Here is a 20,159-nt window from a genome sequence, read left to right on the forward strand (position 1 = left end):
CCTGCCTGCTGTGTTCTCCTGTCATTTTGCATCATTTTCCCACGCTTTCCTGGAAGAAGATGGTACATACTTGAAGCTAAGGGTGCTCTGAAGCACTCCTGTGCTCAAGGCACTAGGACAGAAAAGGAAGCCAGTGGCAGCAGAGCACAGGTTCATAGGTTCACAGCACTGACCATACATGGTAGGAAAGCTCAGAGTACCTCTACTGAGTCCTGATGTTCTGAGAAACATCACGTGTGGCTTTTGGGAAGAGGAAAGCACGGAGCTGCTCAGGTCAGACAAGGCTGTGGTGTGCTGGGCTAGGGTTAGAGCTGTGTGAGCAGAGCAGTAAGCAGCCTCAGCCTTCCAGCTTTAAGGATAGGGTACTGCAGTGTTAATGCTGGTGCTCAAGCTGAAAGCTCTGAGAAAGAAGAGCTAAGCAAAGTCAGCAGCTCTGGCCCTGGAGGCTCTCAGAAGGGCCCAGGTGGCAGCAACATCAGTTGGGAACTGTGGGTTTGGCTGCAGTTGTCCATTTGCAAACATCTTCAGGGCTTTAAGCATCCTCCTGCACACAGTGGGTAAGTGTGTAGTTAAAACCCTCTGGGCTTTGAGCAGCTTTTGTAACTGGGGAAAAAAATGGAATGGCACTTACTGCCGGACTTCCTCCAATGCCCCCGCCAAGGTCACTGCCAAGCTGAAAGAGAGAAGGAGAGAGAGGAGAGACAGACCGAGGTCATTAGAGCCAGTGTCAGAGGGCTGGAGCAGAGCTCCCACCACACTGCTGCTGTGTGCAGGACAGACAGAAACGCAGTGCTGGGAAAGCACAGTGAACAGAGGGGCTTCAGGGCTGTTTTGCAAGCAGAGCAGGTTGGAGAGCTACCCCCAAATACGCACTGCAGCAAGAAGCATTTTCCTGCTTAACCAAACCAAAATTCATCCCCTCTCGCACCTGTCACCCGCCCAACAAACTGTGCAGTTCTTCCCTTCTCATGCATCAATGCCTTCCCTCCAACCCACAGCTCTACAAAACCCAGTGGGGTAACTGTGAAATGGAACAAAAATAAAACTGACAGGAAGCTCACTTCCTGAAAGCTGTGGTTTTCTAGGGAGCAGCCACAAATGACAAAAAAAAAACAAAAAAAACAAAAAAAAACCACAACAGGTCTCAGGGATGTCTCTCTTTTCTATAGATTTTTCTTTTTTTTCCAATAGCTGAGAACAAAGAGAAAGGGCTGTAGCTGCTATTGCAGAAGCCCAGCTCGATGGGCTTTGGTTTCCCTTTGAAGACTGCTGCCCCTCCCTTGGAGAGGACAAAAGCAGCTTGGTAATCTAATGGGCCACTGGAATAGCACAGAGACCTCAGTGTGCCCTGTGATATTTTGGTAAGGCTGTCTCTGCCAAGCTACACAGACACATTTGGAGGCAACAGAAATAGCTACTTTACATCTCCCACAAACACCATCCCCACTGCAGAGCACTGCTTCCAGGCCAACCTGCAGCTGTCCTACCACGAACACTCTTCAAAAAAACCACCTGGGCCACGTTCTCAGCGATGAACTCCTTTACATATCCACACCACTGTATGCACAGATCTGCACCAATTGTTCCCTACAGAGGCATCTCCAGGCTTATCCATGTCCAAGGTTTTTGTTCATGAGACCAGTGCAGTTTTTTGTCACGTTTGGACATGGATCGTGCTCCAACAACACACAGGGGAAGAAGCGAGATGGACTGGAAGCCATATCCACACCACTGTATGCACAGATCTGCACCAATTGTTCCCTACAGAGGCATCTCCAGGCTTATCCATGTCCAAGGTTTTTGTTCATGAGACCAGTGCAGTTTTTTGTCACGTTTGGACATGGATCGTGCTCCAACAACACACAGGGGAAGAAGCGAGATGGACTGGAAGCCAGAGCAGCATGGCTTGCCCCATAGATGGCTCTGCTCTTCCATTTCATCTGGGTGTGCACTAGATTTGGGGTGGCTGCTTGTTTTAAAAAAGCACTTGACAAACTGGGCCATCAAAAGCTCCAGTATGCTGTTCAAACATACACTGATAGCATAAAGTACTGAAAAAAAAATGCCCAACAGCATAAAGCAGAAACTTCCAGGAGCAACATCCTTTGTGCCAAAAAGGCTCTGACACTCCTCCCTACGCACAAAAATCTGGAAACTTGGTTTTGCTCTGAGCTCTGCAGGCTGATCTCATGGATGTCTCATGGTAATGCATTTTACACTGGTCAAGAGACACAGTAAAGCTTTGTACTTCACTCTCAGAGCACAGATAAAAAGGATAAAATGCCCTGAGAACAGCAACAGTGATAACCAGCACCAAAACACCCGTAAAAACTGCCAATCCCTGGATTCCCTTTCCATCCCCTGACATCCCCCTCCTTCCCCTGCTCCCCATAGGAGCTGCCTGAAGCACTATCAGCAGCTGTGAAGTGTTAGCAGAGTACAAATCACGCACAATTTGCCTTTTCTACAGAAGTCTTAATAGCTTCTTTCCTTCCCCCGTGAGTCTCAGCTTATCCCTACTTGAGGTCATGGCAGAAGTTTATCAGAGGTCCCTCATCTTCTACAACATTTCTCCATAGCCATCCTCTCATGGTGCACAAGTCCAGCTTTCCTTTGCTTGTTTAAGGGATGACAGATAAGAGCAAGTGATTCCAAAGTCAAGAGAAGCACAGAAGGCCAGCCAGAGGATTCAAATCCAATTAATACCGAGCTTATAAAACAGCTCTGACTACACTGTCAGGTCTTACTGAAGCAGCCTGGCAGAGCAGCGCTGTGTTCTGCAGGCTGCTCTTAAGCCAAGCTGTGTTGTAGATGAATAGATCAGATCATTTACACCTTGTTACTGGCTCACTGAGGAGTAATAAATGCAACGATTACACCTCATCTCTATTCACAGTCTTCAGGGCAATGAACTTCACACTTTATGCTGACAGGCAATGAAGTCCAGAGGAAAAAAAAAAGTAAATAATCCAGTTCATTTCCAGGTACTATTGTATGCATGGAAGATTTCTGGTACTCTTTGAGGCAGGAGAAAGACTGGTTTATCAAGCAGCAAGCATTTCACAAAGGGTATTATGGAAATGACTGAATAATTCTGCATAATCGAGCCAAGATGTTAACTGTTCTACCACTTCCCACTGCACTCACAAGAGGCTGCAGGCTAGGAACAGCCTCAAAGATAACCATACACTGGTGCTTGCGAGTGCCTGCTGCAACGGAGGGAAGCAGTGCCATAACAGGGTTCCTCAAGCTAGCTGCCAATCTTCCCTCTTCCCTAACTGTCAGGCCTCAGAGCTAACTTTGCTACAGACTCCAAAGACACTGAAGACCGTAACAGTGATGTAAGAGGGAAGGAGGAGGACAGAGGGAACAGGAACCAATTACCCATGGAGCGTCCTCTGCCATCTGCGGTGACAGGCAGGGTGCAGAAGGGAGGGAGCAGCTGTCAGGCACAGAGCACTGCTGAACTGATTCCCAAGGGCTGGCAGCTCTGCTTAACCATTTCCATTTGTCACGAGGAGAGTACTGCATTAGTGCTTCTGTAAGCCCTGGAGGGTGGAAAAGGACTGCTGCTCTGTGCCAAGATGGCAAAGTCAGCGGGCAGCTTGTGGCCTAGCTTGCCTCTTGCTAAAAAGCACAAAGCCTCTGTCCATGATAATAAGCAGGGGACTAGCACAGAGCCCTGGTCACCAGGCACACAAAGCCCTTCCAACGGAGCATGTTCTGTAGTACCACAACTCCACAAACCATTGTGCAACAAAGCTGTCCACGTATCTACAGACCAGGCCAGCTCTGTATCACCAGGACAGCACCAGCACCTCTTCCCAGGCCACAGTGGCACCTGCACTCCACGTTGGCTGGCTCAGACGGTGCTGCGGCTGTTCTGCAGTTAGAGAGCACCTATCCAGTAATTCCAGCTCATACAGACAGTTATGCTGACTTATGAAGTGCAGCACTGCTGGAGTTGCTGCATTGGGAGGGTTTATTTGCATCTTAACAGTAGCCTGTAATGAAGTGGCTCTGCTGAAGTGTTCACGTGATCCAGAGGGGTTGCAATCATTTCTGCAATGGGATGTGAGCTATCTGAAGCTCCAAAAAGAAAGAAAGAAAGAAATGATATTATATGGGAGGGTGGAGCCACAGGCAGACACTGCACCACCCATGGCACAGGGACCAACGCATATCTGCACTGCAGACAGACCTTTGGGAGCAGCTATGTGTTTCATGGAGCCATAATTCATGGGTTAAAAGGAGACAATTGCTGCCTCCTCACTCCCCTGCACTCCAAACCAAGCGTTCAGCTCCAGGAGCTAGCTGAGTGTGCACTCAGTCACATCACAGCAAAGAGCACAAGGCATTCACTGAACAGAAATCATGTGATGGAGTACACCCTCCGAACTCCTGGTGGGTTGCAGGTATCTCACTGCACACCCAGCTGTGGCTCATTCACAGATGTTTTCAGTACCCTGCATGAGGCCTCTCATCTGCTGACGGTTTTCTTGCAGAGCTGGATGAAGGACAGCTGCCTCAAAGGTGGTAAAGCATCAGCCATGCTGCCAATATCACAGCCACCAGTTTCAGCAGCACTCACTGCTGATGCTTTGCCTTGCAGAATGGCTTCCAGCAGCAAAGGAAACTAAGTGCTAAGCGTTTTTGTTTTCTAATTTGTAAAAAAGCAACTCTCCAAAAGTCTAAAGGTAACAAATTGAATAGCTTTCAATAAGACTTGAATAAGCTTCTGTATTAGCACTGCTCCAGCAAGGGGCATGTGCCCTTTTTCAGAAATCCTCACAGATGTCATCTGTAGCTCACCCAACCAGAACAGACTGGATGAAAGGCTCAGTTCACTGTGGGAGGCTGAGGAGCATACTGGGGAAGCAATGCATCCACTGCAGAGATAGATATTGGATCTGATCTAGTAGGGCCACGCTGTAGTTCCATGAGAAGATAAATGAAGCAACGTTCCTAAGATCATAGAATCATTAGGGTTGGAAAAGACCACTAAGATCACTGAGTCCAACCCCAATCCGCTCCCAGGATGCCAAAGTGCCACCTCTCTATGGCTCTCAAAACACCTCCAGGGACAGAGACTCCACCACCTCCCTGTGTTAATGCTCTTTCTGAGAAGACATTTTCCTAATATCTGACCTGAACCTCCCCCTGGCATAACTTAAAGCCATCACCTCTTGTTCTATTGCTGTTACCTAGGAGTAGAGGCCAACCCCCACACCTTGCCACAACCTCCTTTTCAGGTAGTTGTAGAGAGTGATATGGCCACACAGAAGAGACAGCTTGATCACACCTCCAATATCCAACCTGACTGCAGAGTTACAGCTCCACCTAGAATGGCCCAAAATTATCCAGGCAGAACAGGAGTTACAGAAAAAATAATGGTTATCCAGTGTTTATCAAATAGCTTTACAATTTAGGACATAACTCAATCTCAGGAGCTGCCAGCTTTGAATCAATAATATTCTTGTAGATGAACGGTTAGAGTATTAAATAAAATCCTTACATAACAGACAATCCAAACTTGTCCGTTCCTACAGATTTACTGCTCTGTCTCCGAGCTCCAAGCCAGTCCCTTTGGCTCCTTGCCACGGTGGCCAGCTCCTGCTAAGTACTCAGCTCACTGCATGACATGCCAGGCAGCACAGCTCGTGTGCCCACTGGTTTTCAGAGCAGATGAACACGCAGAAAGGCTTCAAGACAAAATGACCTTGGCTCATTGCAGTGCTGATGGGCAACTGCTGTCCTACAAAGGGCTGCATCAGGAGTACACCAGGAGCTGGAGTGGTGCCTGTAGTCTGCAGGAAGCATAGCCATTGGGATGGGCTTCAAGGAGACAGAGCATCACAGTGCAGATCTCCACATCCTGCAATCTGCTGTCCAAGAGCTGGAGATCTCAAGGAGCTTCATAACAGCAGGCTTGGTCAGCACTGGAAAGCAAGGCAAGCAAAGAAAAACAAGAGCTGTGCAGGGTTAACAAGGGCACAACCTGGAGCACACTCAGTGCTGGCTCTGCTTGCTACAGAACAGCTCTAGCTCTCCAGAACGTGTGTAGCCAGCCTGGTTACAAGCAAAGCATATCTTGTTCTTGTACTAAAGGCCCATTTTTATTCTTTTTTAAAGTGTTAACACATGCTCAGCATCTGTGCATGCACAATATGCATGTTACATTTAATACCAATTATAGGACTCACTATGGAGTGAAAGTATGAGTTATTCACTAAAGAAACTAACCTATCAAGCAGCTGGCTGGCCATGGGGACAAGAACCTAGCAGTCCTGAGGGGAAAAAAAATTTAAAAAAAAAATCAAGCAAACAATATGAACTTGCTGTTTATCCAGTGTTAACAGCACACAGCCTCTGTTCAAATGCCTGCAAGACAAAACCCTATAGTATGAGGAGCAGAGATGCAGAATGACATTTGCAGTGGAAGTTAATGCTTCTTTTGACCTTCTTGAGTCAGTCCCATTGGGACTCTGGCATCTGAAGACAGATGCCTTCTCCAAAGAAAAGGAGAAACTATCAAATACACAAGATTTGCAACAAGTATCCAAGGGTTCAACACACCACACTGAGTGAATGTGACAACCTGGCTGTGAGCCTGCAGCAGCCTCTCCAGACCTTCAGCTGCCTTTGCGACACTCGCAGCACTGACGCAATCTCACCATCACTGGAGCAGACTGTGATTTCATGCACACCCCAAGCAGTTTTCTTCTACTGCAACAGCGTGGCTTATTTAGGCTTTCTTGAAAGAAAGAAGCAGGGCTTAAAACTGCTCTGAGGGTCATGCAACGCACGCCCCCAGCTCAGGATACAGTACAAACACCACTGCATTCAGTGGTGTTCCTCTGTCTCCTCTCAGGTCACCTGAGATCCAAGAAGATCTGCTCATGATGAGCAGAAAAAACAAGACTGACTGCAGAGGTGACAAACTCCACCACTGAGAGTCTTTAAAATATCTCTAGAAGAAGTCCTGTTGGGAAAATGCACTTGATCCTGCCCTTAGATCAGCCCTCTTCCATGCTTGGTCCCAGTACTCTTTAGACTCCTAAGATGCTAAGAGAGATGGGAAAAGAAGGACCAAAGGAGCACGCACACAGAGGAAAGCAGCTGCCATCCACAACCAATGGAATTACTTTGCTGCAGTACAAGGGCCCAAACTGAAGTAAACTCTTTCTGGTTTGAGCAAGGAGACTGCTCAAACTGCTCCATGCAAGGGAATGAGTGCTGCATTCAATCTTCCAACAAAGAGAAAGGAAAAATTGGAAAAATATTTAGGAGTAATGAAACACTGATAAAGATGGAAGGAAGAATTTATTTCAGGCTCCAGTGCACCTCTTACTGACTGCACAAGCAGCTCAGGTGCCCACCACCCCTGGTCCCTGGCCATTTTTATTTCCTGCAGAAGGACAAAGAGCTCAGCCCTCTCAAGGAGACACCTGAGGACACCCAGTTCACTCATCACATGTACAAGTCAGGCATGTGGTGCCTATCTGCATTCTGAGCCCTCTTTGGGGGCTGCACAAACCTGGTCTAGTATTGGGCTAAGATCCAAGTGCTGATCCCCTTGGCAGCACAGAGATGCAGCCTAGCTATTTAGTTAGCACTGGGCTAGGAGAACTTGGTGTTTTTTAAACACACATCCACAGCAATAAACAAAGACACAGATCATATTCACTTGCCCACAAACCAAGCTTATTAGGGAACAAAAAGCTGGGGAAAAACAGATTTATCAGGGCAAGATTTATCAGGACAAGATTCACTTATACATGCAAAGGATAAGGTCATGATCATCTGATCCAACAGCTCTGCAATAAAAAGCATTCTGAGGGAAAAAAACATCACTCAGATTTATTTATTTTTCAGTGCTGTCCCCACCTAATAACACAGCTGAGACAGTGCTGGCACACAGCCCCAGGCACTGCACTGTCCAGAAACAGTCACTGTGGTAGATCACATCCCCCAGTCCCATCAATTTCCTTAAAGCTTGTGAAAATCATGAAGCAAAAGCCTACTGTCATGTCAGCTAACAGCTCCCCTGCCAAAGTGAGTTGACTGAATTAAGCCCATTAATGCCAGCTGATAGAGAAACCTCTTCTCAAAACCAAGCTGTAGTCTTTCTTCTGCATCATTTGTCTCTGACACTGAGAAACAATGGGTTACAAGAGGTAGCCCTGGAGGACAGCACAGAAATTTAACTCCTAGTCGTTCCCTGCAACATATTAACACAAAAATCCCACAATTTCTTAGTGCCAGTTCTTGCAGTGCAGGGCAATGGCTGCAAAGGTTACTGCTCTGTGCTGTCTGCATTCCCAGCAACACCAGCTGCAACTTTCCCTCCCCAGTCTCTAATTTCCTAGGAGGAAAGCAGGTTCCCAAGATGCTGAACCGAGACCAAGGCACATCTGACCTATGTGAACACCAATGCCATTATAGGTTTGATTGCTTCCAGTTCATTAGCTCATGAAACATTAAAGCAGAGCTGGAGTGTGCATTAACACAATTGCTGAAGCTTACAAAAAATCTAGGCAAAAAGGGAATTGTTGCATCAGGGTCCACCCAGCTGTCTCCCAGTTCTTATTCAGAGCTTGACTCAGAACTGAAAGTGCATCTAAACCCAAGTGGCACAGCTAACCCAACCCAGTTCACTGGAAGCTGAATGTCACGCAAGACAAATCCACTGCAGGTCTGAAAGCCACGCAGTCGTGCTCACAGGGGTGGTCTCACTCAGGTTACATGGTGCAAATACAGCCATGCCTGCTTGTCACCACAGTGGTAAGCCAGCAGGCTGCGAGGGGAGCTCTGCTCCACTATCCCAGGCTGTGACTGCATTGACCACCTCCTCCTGCCTGCCTGCCACTCATCTCTCCTCTGCTGTAGCTGTCACCTGCTAATAGATTCTCTTGTTGCAGCTTATTCCCAGCTCACACCACAGAGCAGATAGAACACATGATTATTCACACTCTGGGGCCCGACCCTTTTAGGTATCTGAATACCTCATGGCTGCTGGAACAAGGGGAAGGCTAGGCAGAGTGCTTCCCTCTCAATCTAACTGCAATTAAGATGTTCCTGATACTGAGCCATGACATTATCTAGGGAACATAATATAAATGGGGTGAGCAATGGCTGTGGCTGACGGCCCTGGAAGCCTGGCACTGAAATTCAGTGGGGTTGGGAACTGGGTGGAATGAACACACTTTTGAAAGGGAGTCAGAATTCATTACAAAAGAGTGAGACACTTCACCATTTTAAAAACAACTTTTTAGTTTTCTTCTGCAGACAGAAAAAGCGTGAGAAACAAATACACTCACTGACCATGAGGATTCTACTGCATGCAGCAACATTCATTTTACAGCGGGAAAAACCTGCTGAAAGTTGGTACAAGAGCACCACTTCAATCCTCTTGGAATTACAGGTCTCAGCACTGGGAGCTTAAGGATCCAAGCATTACAAGCACAAGTGATGGAGGCTTTGCAGAGATAAGCACAAGCTCCATTTATTTCACATCAGCTGAATGTAAAGAGCGTGCTGCTTACCAAGCTGTCCAAACCCCCTCCCAGGAGGTCCACGGCACCCATCTGTATGGAGGACACTTGGGGAACGTTTACAGGGGGTCCCAGGTCCAGGTTGAGCAGGTCACCCAGCAGGTCGCCCTGTGATGGGATGACCTGAGGCTGCTCCAGGTTTGTTGTGGCTGTTGTCCCCACTGGGCTGTCTCCCGCATCAGTGCTGCAGGCAGGAGGAACAAGGAGAGATGTTAGTCACCTTTACTGTCTAGCTTCTGATTTCCAGCACGGTGAAGACACAGCTAGAGGCGAGCTCACAAGCAGAAGCTGGCTAAAGGATGATCCTGGTCATCCTCTAACCATTGCCACGTACAAGGAGATGTGTTATGGCAAACTGTTACTCAGCACACAAGGTCCTTGAGCTCAAGGACCTGCTGTGCATTGTGCACAGGTTTCAATTGAGAAAAGGGAATTTTTAAGCGTGAAACGCTGTCTACTTGCAGAATCACAGACCTCTCCAAAATCATGAGTTGTACGTTCTACACACACTACAGCACTGACAACAAATATTTCCCAACTCAGAAAAAGCCCAAGGAGATGATTTTTAGCCCATCGGTCCTGGGTAACTGCATGAATACCTGGAAAAAGAAAACAAAAACAGTTTCCTCTGAGACCTTACACTGATATAACCCTCATGTCCTTACTCCAAGTAGTGCCAACCCAGGCACTCCCCACAGGTCAGGATTTGTCTCCTTCCACTGACCAGCACCAGGCTCCACTATTTTCTAATTAAAGACCTCAATCTAGAATTGGTATCTCCCTTCCATCAACAATGTCTTTTTCTCTGCATTAGCAGACAAGCTAATTCTGAGACCAGAATTGCTTCTTAGGCAGATTCTTAAGTTTCTCACCATAAGCAATCTGGCTACACTTTATATTCATTTGCCACAGAATGTAACAAGGGGAAAAAGAAAAACCCTAAGTCTCACTGCAGCTCCCAGGTAGCTTGCTGCATTGTATTTCTCTTTAAACCCAGAGATGTTAATATTTTAGATAATCTCAAACCCGTTGTGTCCTGCTGTCAGCAGCAACTGGCAGCATTACTGCCAGCTCAAGCACTGCAGATGCAGGCAGCAGGTAACTGCATGGCAGCACTGTGGGAATCAGCACACTGGGAAGGTGCTTAATGCCACAGCTCTTCTGTAAGGACTACAGCTCCTGACTTTGAAAAGCCACAACCCTCTTCCTTATCCCTGTTCAGCTACTGAGGGGAAGCTTTAGCTACATTGTGTAAGCCACATCCAACTTCAGTGCCAGGAGGAAAAGATGCAGCATAAGGAGTGCTGAATGAATGACTTACCAGGCAGCAACAGAGAGGGCTGAAATCTTCTTTGCATTAAAAGCTTTAGATGCCTAATAGCACTAATATTAGTTGTCCTCTCTGCTTCTGCCTTCAGCAGGGAGACTTTAAGTACACTGAGAAGCTATAGCTAGAAGAGTTTTGAAGAGTGGTTACCATGCTCCACTCCCACCCCCAACCTGAGAAAGGGAAAGAACAGCATGTATGAGCAGAGGCACATTACGAGCCGGCAGCACACACACTTGGTTCACTCCCAGTATGTAATTTCTTTAGCACTACACCTCTTCAACACTTACTCATCCTTCTTCTGATGGAGTAAAGCAATCCCTTCAAGCCCTCATTTAACTGCCACTGCCCCAGAACCCAACAAGAAATTAGGAAAGGACAAAGCTAAGACCGCGTGTATTAGAAGCAAAATCCCAAGCCTTCGATTTTCTGTATGGAATGGATCTCTGTAAAGAGATTTGCATACATAACTGCTCAATCTGAAGGAAAACCTCAGTCTCTAGTGGACAAGTGAAACAACATGCAGGAATGTTGGTAACAAGGGAGACCAAAGCCACCCATGCCCAGCTTGTAGGCAAATCAAGTAAGAGAAGAAACACTGGTTGCTTTTATCTGACTGGTAGACTTGTGATTGCTGGTCCTGGGTCAGTTCAGCCAGACTTGATTTCAGAGGCAGGAGAAAGCAACTCTGCTTCCCAAAGCTTGTCACGTTACATAAATAGCTTTAGATGCTAAGAATAGCAGAGAAGTGGGATCAGAAAATAGAAAAGGAGCAGCATCGCACACTGATTTATCAGTGGAACAGCAAAAAAATAGCACTCCAAATGTCACTTTGGGAATATTATTAAAAGGTAAGCCTGGATGCTCTGCCTCCTGCAGTAAAGCACACTTACATTTGTAATTAATACCATCAGCAAATAGCACTGCTTACCTGAACAAGGAACCATGGGAACAGAGTCAACAGCAACACCACCACAGCCTGGGACTGCTGAAATGCTGCTCTTGCAGACCTAACCCATTACAGGGAAGCATTAAAGCTCCAGATAACAAGCCTCTATATAATCAATAAAAAAAACTGAGTGCTTTAGGAGGCCCTTGTATCTTCTGGACTGTTTGCTAGGAAGAAACAACCAACCAGCTCATTATCAACACCACTCCCTCAGCTTACCTTCCATGGTGAATTGGCAAGTGCTTGCGGTGGATCCCATGGCTCCCTTCCACAAAAGCATTGGGGGGTTTGTGGTACACAGAAGCCAGCGACCCAATATGGCAGATCAGCTCATCCAGCAGAGTGGGCTCAATCAGATCAGTCTCCTCAGAGATCAGTGGCTTCTCTGATAAGACCACTTCTTTGGCAGTCACGGGGTCCGTGGAAAGAAGGCGCCAGTAGATGTAGCCACGGTCCCGCAGGTCTGGGTTGTCAGAATCCTGAGATGAAGCAATGCATCCAGTCACAGGTCTAACAGCACTAATGTCTGCACTCACTTGATTTATTTCCCTCTCCCCCTCTCCCCCGCGATTCTCATTAATTAAAAGAACATCCATCTAGCAGGGGCAGTCACCATCTTCAGAACAATCTTATAATGGTCAGTTGTAATGAACATCCCAAAACAAAAACAGAACCCAAAGCATTAATACTTGACTTCCTAACCAAGAGTCAGCCCAGCTGGTCAGGGAGCATAAGCAAGTGGTCTAAACATCCCTCAGCTGCACCATCCCAAATGATTATCAGCTGCTTTCCAAACTTGCCTACCACTTAACATAACAGTAAGAACAGGGAGAACTCTAAGGGGGTGCAGGCAGGAGAAAAGAATGTGAATTGAAACAACTGTCACATACTAAGAGTAAATATGCTATGCTTCATAACAGAAAGATTCAAGATTCCTAAGAAATATGACTTACCCAAGGGCATTCATTGGACTAAGAAAACAAACAGCAGAGCTACAGGATGGATCTTAATAAACAGTGTTCTCCAAAACAAAAGAGACCTTAATTATGCTGCCTTTTAGTTATCTAATGGAGTATGGGAAGATTCTAATGATATATGGTTAAGATACCTCATCAGTTCTCAAGATGTCAATAACACCCTTGTTTTAGTGCAGATAATTCTGCCTGAGCATCAATTCATTTCTCTCAGTTACAAACAGCTTTGCCCAGAGCAGCAAGTGAGAGGTGAGAGCTTGTAGCTACTGTTCTAGGGATAGGGAGGTGATGGGGTTTATGCTGTAGTGTAACATGTTTGAACCGTTCACAGAAGAGATGGTATTTTTAATGCCCATATCAGTAGAATAACAGAATAAATGCAACTGTTTTTTATTCCTATAAAATTCTGGTAACATACCCTAGAGCTCATTAGCCTTCCTCCTTGTTATTTCTTTTCTTCTCCTGTGATCTCATTCAGTGCTGCTGACCTGCTGTAACCTCCTTTTCTGCCCTCAGTCTGAAGACATACACAGACAAACAGCAAAACCTCTATTTGTAATGAGGCTGAGGATGGTAAACTCCTTTGGCTCACAAGGACCTGAATACAACGTCTGGGTCAACTGAAAGATTTCTCTGCAGTGCTGTTTTTCAGTTTGACGGTGAAGCTACGAACTCTTTTCACCTATTGCCCTTTGCTGTTCCTACAGGAATGTCCTCATCCTGCCTGCAGCACACAGTTCAAGATCAGACAGGGCCTCTGCGAGGGCAGACATGAAAGACCACCTGCTCCTATCTACTTTCAGGCACATCCAGACTCTGACTGTCTCTTCCTATAGCCAGGTAAACAGACCTGAAACTTCGATAACTGGAACAAGTAGCTCAGATTTTTTCTTTCCTTGTTCCTTTCCAATTCTCCACCCTCCAGGGTCTGCATGCACACCTGCAGTGCATACCAATTAACCCACAGCTTAGTTACCCACCTGTGTCAGACAGACAACAGCAATAATGGTGCAGAGGGTCTGTGCCATTCGTTAGGTCACGAGCTTGCTACAGACCTTGATCACTACTACACATCTCCCCTCCCATCCCCAGCTGCTTCATTGCTATTTTTGCCAGTGTTGGCTGGATTAAGCTGACTCCTGCTACAATCACACCTGCAGTTCCCTGTGCAGATGATACCCTGAGAGGGACTCAAAGTGCAACAATACCTAAGCTGGGGAAAGAAGCACACATGTAATTACTCTCCCACTCAAGTGAAAAAACAGTATCTCTACCTAGAAATCAGACCTTGAAGCATAAGGCTTTGTAGTGTTTTACAGCCAGTTATCCTACATTGACTTATTATTCATATAAAATACAAGAAGCCAGACTGAATCAACATTTGTGACAAACAGAGAAAAAACAGACGCCTATTGTACTCCTAGGGTGCCATTAAGTATTTTGTGACTCAGCAGAGTGGGTTTTAACACTTAGTACCTTTCTTCTGTTGGCTTAGACAAATGATACACCTGGCCCTTTGCCCACCCCTCCCCAGAGAAGAGCTGAGAGCCTCCTAACAGCAGACTCTGAATGTTCTTAAGATCAGGCTAGATTTCTCGCCCCTGCCCAGTGCAACATCCCAAAAAGCAGAAACAGAAGTGTGAACAAATCATAGCCACAGCTTCTTGCCACAAACAGAGCCAAAAGGCCACTGGTGAATGCTTTGGAGCAGAAGATCTGGAGTCAGTTGCCACTCATTCATAGCAGCTGGGAGAATTTTTTACCAGGTGGTGCAGCAGGTCTGGAGGGTAAACTGTTTTTTGGGGGGGATACTCCACTACAGTGCTCCCCAGATCATTACAGCCAAACAGTGTAGGGCTTTGCTTACTTCTGCCACCAGAACCTCTCAGCTCTTCTGTCTGCCAGCTCAAGCCCAGAACTACCTGCAGTGATCTGTGCTCAAAACTCAGCTCCTCATGCATAATGAATCTGGGATCTTAACCCACTGCTACAATCTCCAACAAAGCTGCCACAGTGTCTGACAGAATTCCAAGTACAAAGGAAAAAAACTAAATCTTACTTCTTTTGTTTTTACAGCACTGTTTAAGCTCTGTGGTTCACAGAACAAAGTCTTTGCCTGGTCCTTCCCATCTGTCATTGGTGCAGATGTTTTAAATGCAAGCCAACTTCAAGAAAGCATTCTGCTTTTTTTTCCAAAACTCTACCCTGTCCCTAACATTTAATTTGGTGGGGAAAGGGGAGTGAGTAAGGATGCAGTAAGAGCTAAGAAGCAGACAGAAGGTGCCAGATGGCATGGTAACAGGCACAGAGCAGCTCTTAAATGGAGTTAAAGCCCTCCACTTGGGTAGAGAGGAGAACACACTTGAATCCTATATACTGGCACAGCAGATGGGACACAAACAGACCAGCAAAGGGTCTGGAGGACTTGAGTACACCGTGCATCTTTGCTCACCTGCGTGGCTAGGCTGAGGACCTGCTGAACCAGCTCCTGTGTCTCAGAAGGCTTTTTTAAGAACAGCTTCACTATAGCAGTCAGTAGGGTGAGCTGCACCTAGGGGAAAGGAACACAACACAAAGATCAGTCGCCTTCGCTTTAACGTATCCCAGGTCTCAACATCCCTTACTAAGATGAAATTCATGTTCCATGCTTCGTAACATTATGTTATTCCCTATTAGGGAAACTTAGGCTCCAGCCCACTGCAAATAAGTCCCTGATCAGAACACTGCAGTTCACGTCATGTTTTGATGCATTTCATCACTATTCTTCTGCATATTCTAGTCCCCCGTAGGGCTATTCCCCAAGAAGTATACAACAAGCAGGAAGTTTTGCCTTATCCTTTCCACACACACACAAATAGATTTAAGAGAGAGAAAATCTGCAGAGTCCTAAGAGGTTCACTTCAGATAAATATTCAAGTTTTTGTTGGAAGGTATTTTCTGACCACTGCAGTAACATTTAGAGTCAGGGCCATACACGCATTACAGGAAACATTACAGACAAGATGTATAACACAATCTGTACCTGAGTACTTTCGTCGTGAAAGCCCTCCAGGAAACTCTCCAACAGCTCATCTGCATTGTCAATTCGTTCCGCATATTCGCCCACTATCCAGATCATGGCAGCTCTGGCATCTGGTTCATCCAGGGAATCTAGGTTCTCACACAGGGTGGCAATGATGCTTTCATACCTGATTTATCAGAGTACAGGTGAATTACTGGGGTGAATTTCACTTGTGTTTGCTCCATATCAAGTGATGCTCCATATCAACCCACAATTCTGCAGAGAATCCTGAACTGAATTACAATGCTGTGTATTTCTACACAATGAGAAACAAGCAGCATTTTCAATCAACTGAAGACATTCCCAGGCTTTTTCTTTCACCAATCTGAGTGCCAAGACCTCACAGGATCCACAAGGGCTTTGCAGTTTCTTTAATCAGCAGGACCACCCAGAAGTGGTACTGAAAACAACGCTGCCTCACTTCTAGTTCTGCTAAAGGGAACATTTGATCCAAATGTTCAAAATGACTCTGTATCAGATTCTGCAGCCTTCCTAGTATCTTCAGACTAGCAACTCTAGAATTGGATATTACACTCCCCAAAGGCTTTGCTATAAAAGAGACAATACCCCACACTAATTATTTAGCTTCCCCTGCTCCCATGTGTGGGTATCCCTGTTGTAAGTACACAATCTATCTTGTAACTGACAGCAGAAATTGCCAGAAAGACCTGCAGATGTCTTGTATTACTTTTTAGGTGATCACAAAACCTCTGCTGAAAGACACTACTGCTCTGTTTTACAGCTGAAGAAACAAAACCTTATTGCATGAAGGCATAAAATAAGCTGGGCACTACCCAAGCCTGAGAGAACATCTGACATAGAAAGCTAGTTCAATTTAAACTTGTCAGGCTGATGTCTTGTCTAGAACTGATGTCTGCATCACAACAGCAGCTAGGACCAGAACAGCCACTGCTTTTCAGAAAGTCAACCACCTGAGTTTCAGTGCTGTGCTGAGTGGGTTTTGCCTTGCATTACTGTGTTGCTAATGGACAAAGGCTTCCAAAAGCCTGGCTGTACTTCCACATACTTGTTGGGGTACTTGCGGAAGATGTCCCTGATGACCACAATGGCCTCCTGGACGACGTAGTTGACCTTGGTCTGAATGAGGTCTAGCAGCGTGCTCACACAGCGCTCTGCAGATTGCTGGAACAACAGAACAGGACAATTAAAATAAGATGAAGAAATACTTGTCTCACAGCATGTGCTGAGAAACCTGGGATGCACGTGAAAAAGGGCCAATAGGGAAAAAATAAAAGCACTATAGCTACCAACTCAAAATACTTGTCCAAAGAAGTCTGCAAGGTGACAACAGTCTATTAACCAGGGAATTCAGGTTGCTAGAGAGTGGAGATACCAACCGACTCCTGCTCCTGAGCTCTCTTGGACTTGCTCAAGAAAGTAACCAGGACTGGAATGACTTCTGACAGGAACTGCTGGCAGACATCTGGGGAAGCTACAAGGTGGCAGATAAAACCATGCACCAAACACACTGCAAGATCAGCAGCAAAAAGCAGCTCAGATCAACATCAGGTGCAGTGTTTTGGGGGTAAAGTCACTAGCAATTTGTGAAGATACAGCTGTAAACAGAAACGCAGCTGCTGCCAATGCAGACTTCACATTAAACAGTTCCTAACTCCCAGCCACAGGCCCCATAGGATAATAAGGGCTGGTTGCTGGCACACTCCAGGAATCACAATAGGAATTAGAGGCAAACAATTCAGGGAGGTCTGCTCCCAAGTAGCACAAACAGACAGGGCAACACAGGAGCAACAAACTCCAGCACCACAGAGTCTGAAACAAGGACAATGATTTGGCTATTAGCAGAGTACATATGAAGCCTCATTACACAGCTGGTGATTAATGTGAGAAGCAGACTGCTCATGATCCTGCCCAGGCAGTCGCCATCAGAACATTCATAAAACATTCAGGATCGAGACAAATGTCGTAGGGCACAAACAATAGCACCGTAGGTGGATTTTTCAATTCAAGTGATCTAATAGCTCCCTCTACTTTTGCAGCACTTGAAGGCTGGGCAAGTGGAGGAGGAGTAAAATGGCATTTCAGTAATTGCTGGAATCTGTTTTTTTGAGAATGGGCAAAAACGTGAAGGACAATCCTGATGACACGCACAGTTAAATTCAGGACAAGCAAAGACCAAAACCTCATTGTGACTTCTTGCCCTGTAACTAAAGCAGTGCTATCTTACAAACACAGTGAACATGTGCAAACAGTGACAGTGACAGCACAGGGCTCAGCCAAGGATACGCTTCATAAATCAGCATTTGCTCCATCTTCGTGGGAGCCCCACTCAACGTCCTTACAAGTGAGAAGCTGCAGGCCTCGCAATTTCATCTCTTACCAGTTTCCCCAAACTGTCACTAGCTGTTTTCATAGCTGACCTTAGGGGCACCTGGGGTAAATCTGCTCTTGCTCAACTCTTCTCTGCAGTTCCTACAGCACCAGCTGCTGTTAGCAGCTTCAGCAGTGCAGCCATGCCTGGTTCTACACCTAGCACAGTTCCATGAGTCAAAGATTTCAAGGAAAAGCAAATCAAGGCTTGTTTTTCTCTTCTTTAGACACTTCGAAGCATGAAATTTTTCTAGGAAGAGCGTAACACCCACTTTGAAATAGACACTATTGATTTTTAGCCTAAGAGTCCCTTGGAAAGCAAGCTGTCATGTGGGCATATGCACAGAGCAGCTCTCAAGTCCCCGCAACAAAGCACAGCTCAGCTCACCCCATCCTTTGTAAACACTGCTCTGTGAAGGTGGATGTTCTCAGGGACCACAGTGCCCTGCAAACTGATGAAAGAGTGCTCCAAAAAGAACAGCTCTCAACTTGGCACAGGGAAGGACAACCAAGCAGTATCGAACTTGCTGTGGTAACCAAAAGCCTACCAGATTACAGACATCAGCCTCAAAGACTTCCAAGAGCTTGTCTCCTGGGAGAATCTTCTGGAACCAAGACAAATCCCCCTCTAACACAGCTCCAGAGGGGTTACTGTTTGTACAACATCCACATCATTTCCTTTTCTTTGGAGGCTTAAAAAGAACAGGAGCTGTGCTGTATTTCCAAACCAGCAGGATCAGACAGCTTCTTCATCTAGTGGTGTCAGCAGAGCACACTACAGATACCTTCAACTCATGCTTATCAAGCCTGGCTAGCCAACAGTATGCTGTAGGCAACCCAAAGCTAACTCTGACTCTAGCTGGTCTATCCACACAAAACCTGCTTGTTCTGATATCCTGCAAATCAAAATTTAAAAGACCTAAAGACTGGGCAAAATCCATTTACCTTCCTGTTCAGGATGTGTATCGCTTACACTTCCAAAAGTAGCACTACTTCTGCTCTCAGCACTATGCATTGCTACACAAAACAAAGGTATTGCCACACTTTCCCAATGGCTCAGCAGACAGATTTATTTTACTGTCTTATTCTTCTAAGAGAGATAATTGGACAAAAGGTAAGATCCTTGAAGGCAGAGCTGAGGTTCCCTGCAAATACTCATTCATCAATAGCTCCTGCTGCCTGTGCCCTATGTCAAAAGGCAGATTTCTAATCCTTGTGAGCTTGAACGCTGATGGCTGTGAAAATGCTCTTCCATTAGTCACAACTCACAGAACAAACACCCTATAGTAAACACAGATGCACTAAGGACAGAGATTAACCTAGAGATGAAGACGCTGCAATGAGTTGTTCTATTTTTGCCCTCTTAAATCTGGCTCTTGTTAGAGGAGTAAACAGACCTCAGCTTTAGCACTAGTGACTTCAAAGGAGGGCTGCTAAAAAACCTAACAAGTTTAACATCACTTACTGAGACCTTCACAGTTATACAGTTGGAGGGTCACTGCAAATTTGTTGATCAGTAGAACATTACTTTTATTATTGTCCCTTTGCATACTGAATGCAATTCTGGCATGGCATTGGGGATAGGAACAAAAAGCATAGAGGACAAGGATAAGAAAGGGTAAACATTACTAAAAGACTCATGATGTTGTAAGAATATACCACCTTCCATCTGAAACCAGGACAGGCATGGGGCCAAGTCCCAGTGAGAAAATCCCTGCTGAGAAGTGAGCTTGGCGTGCACAAGCACCCCAACAGGAAGGCTGCCACCAGCTTCTTTCAACTTCTCAGTAGCCCTCTTTTTTGTGCTCAGGAGCATTCCCTACTGGCTCTGCTGTGGCTCCTTCCAGACAGCCTCCTGCCTGCAGGCAACACAGGGGGAGCACTCAGTGTTCTGAGCTGCAGACTTGAAACTGTGATCATTCGCTCTGTTGGTCACACTTAAAAG

The 20,159-nt window shown here is 46.0% G+C and overlaps 1 protein-coding gene across 2 annotated transcripts in view; it reads right to left on the reverse strand.

Moving 5' to 3' along the window:
* Window positions 1–20,159, reverse strand: part of AP2B1 (adaptor related protein complex 2 subunit beta 1) — a 62,050-nt gene that overhangs the window by 17,533 nt on the left and 24,358 nt on the right. The window contains exons 10-15 of one of the 2 annotated variants that reach the window (XM_065731808.1): window positions 16,893–17,008; window positions 15,827–15,992; window positions 15,257–15,355; window positions 12,050–12,309; window positions 9,546–9,738; window positions 632–673 (exon numbers count right to left, since the gene is read on the reverse strand). In XM_065731808.1, coding sequence (XP_065587880.1) covers window positions 632–673; window positions 9,546–9,738; window positions 12,050–12,309; window positions 15,257–15,355; window positions 15,827–15,992; window positions 16,893–17,008 — 876 coding nt within the window. The remainder of the gene's footprint in view (window positions 1–631; window positions 674–9,545; window positions 9,739–12,049; window positions 12,310–15,256; window positions 15,356–15,826; window positions 15,993–16,892; window positions 17,009–20,159) is intronic. The other variant, XM_065731809.1, reaches the window with a different exon arrangement.

The sequence above is a fragment of the Cyrtonyx montezumae genome, unplaced genomic scaffold, assembly GCF_038088225.1.
Source record: "Cyrtonyx montezumae isolate F1298 unplaced genomic scaffold, pur_monq_1.0 scaffold_15, whole genome shotgun sequence".
NCBI classification, from domain to species: Eukaryota; Metazoa; Chordata; class Aves; order Galliformes; family Odontophoridae; genus Cyrtonyx; species Cyrtonyx montezumae.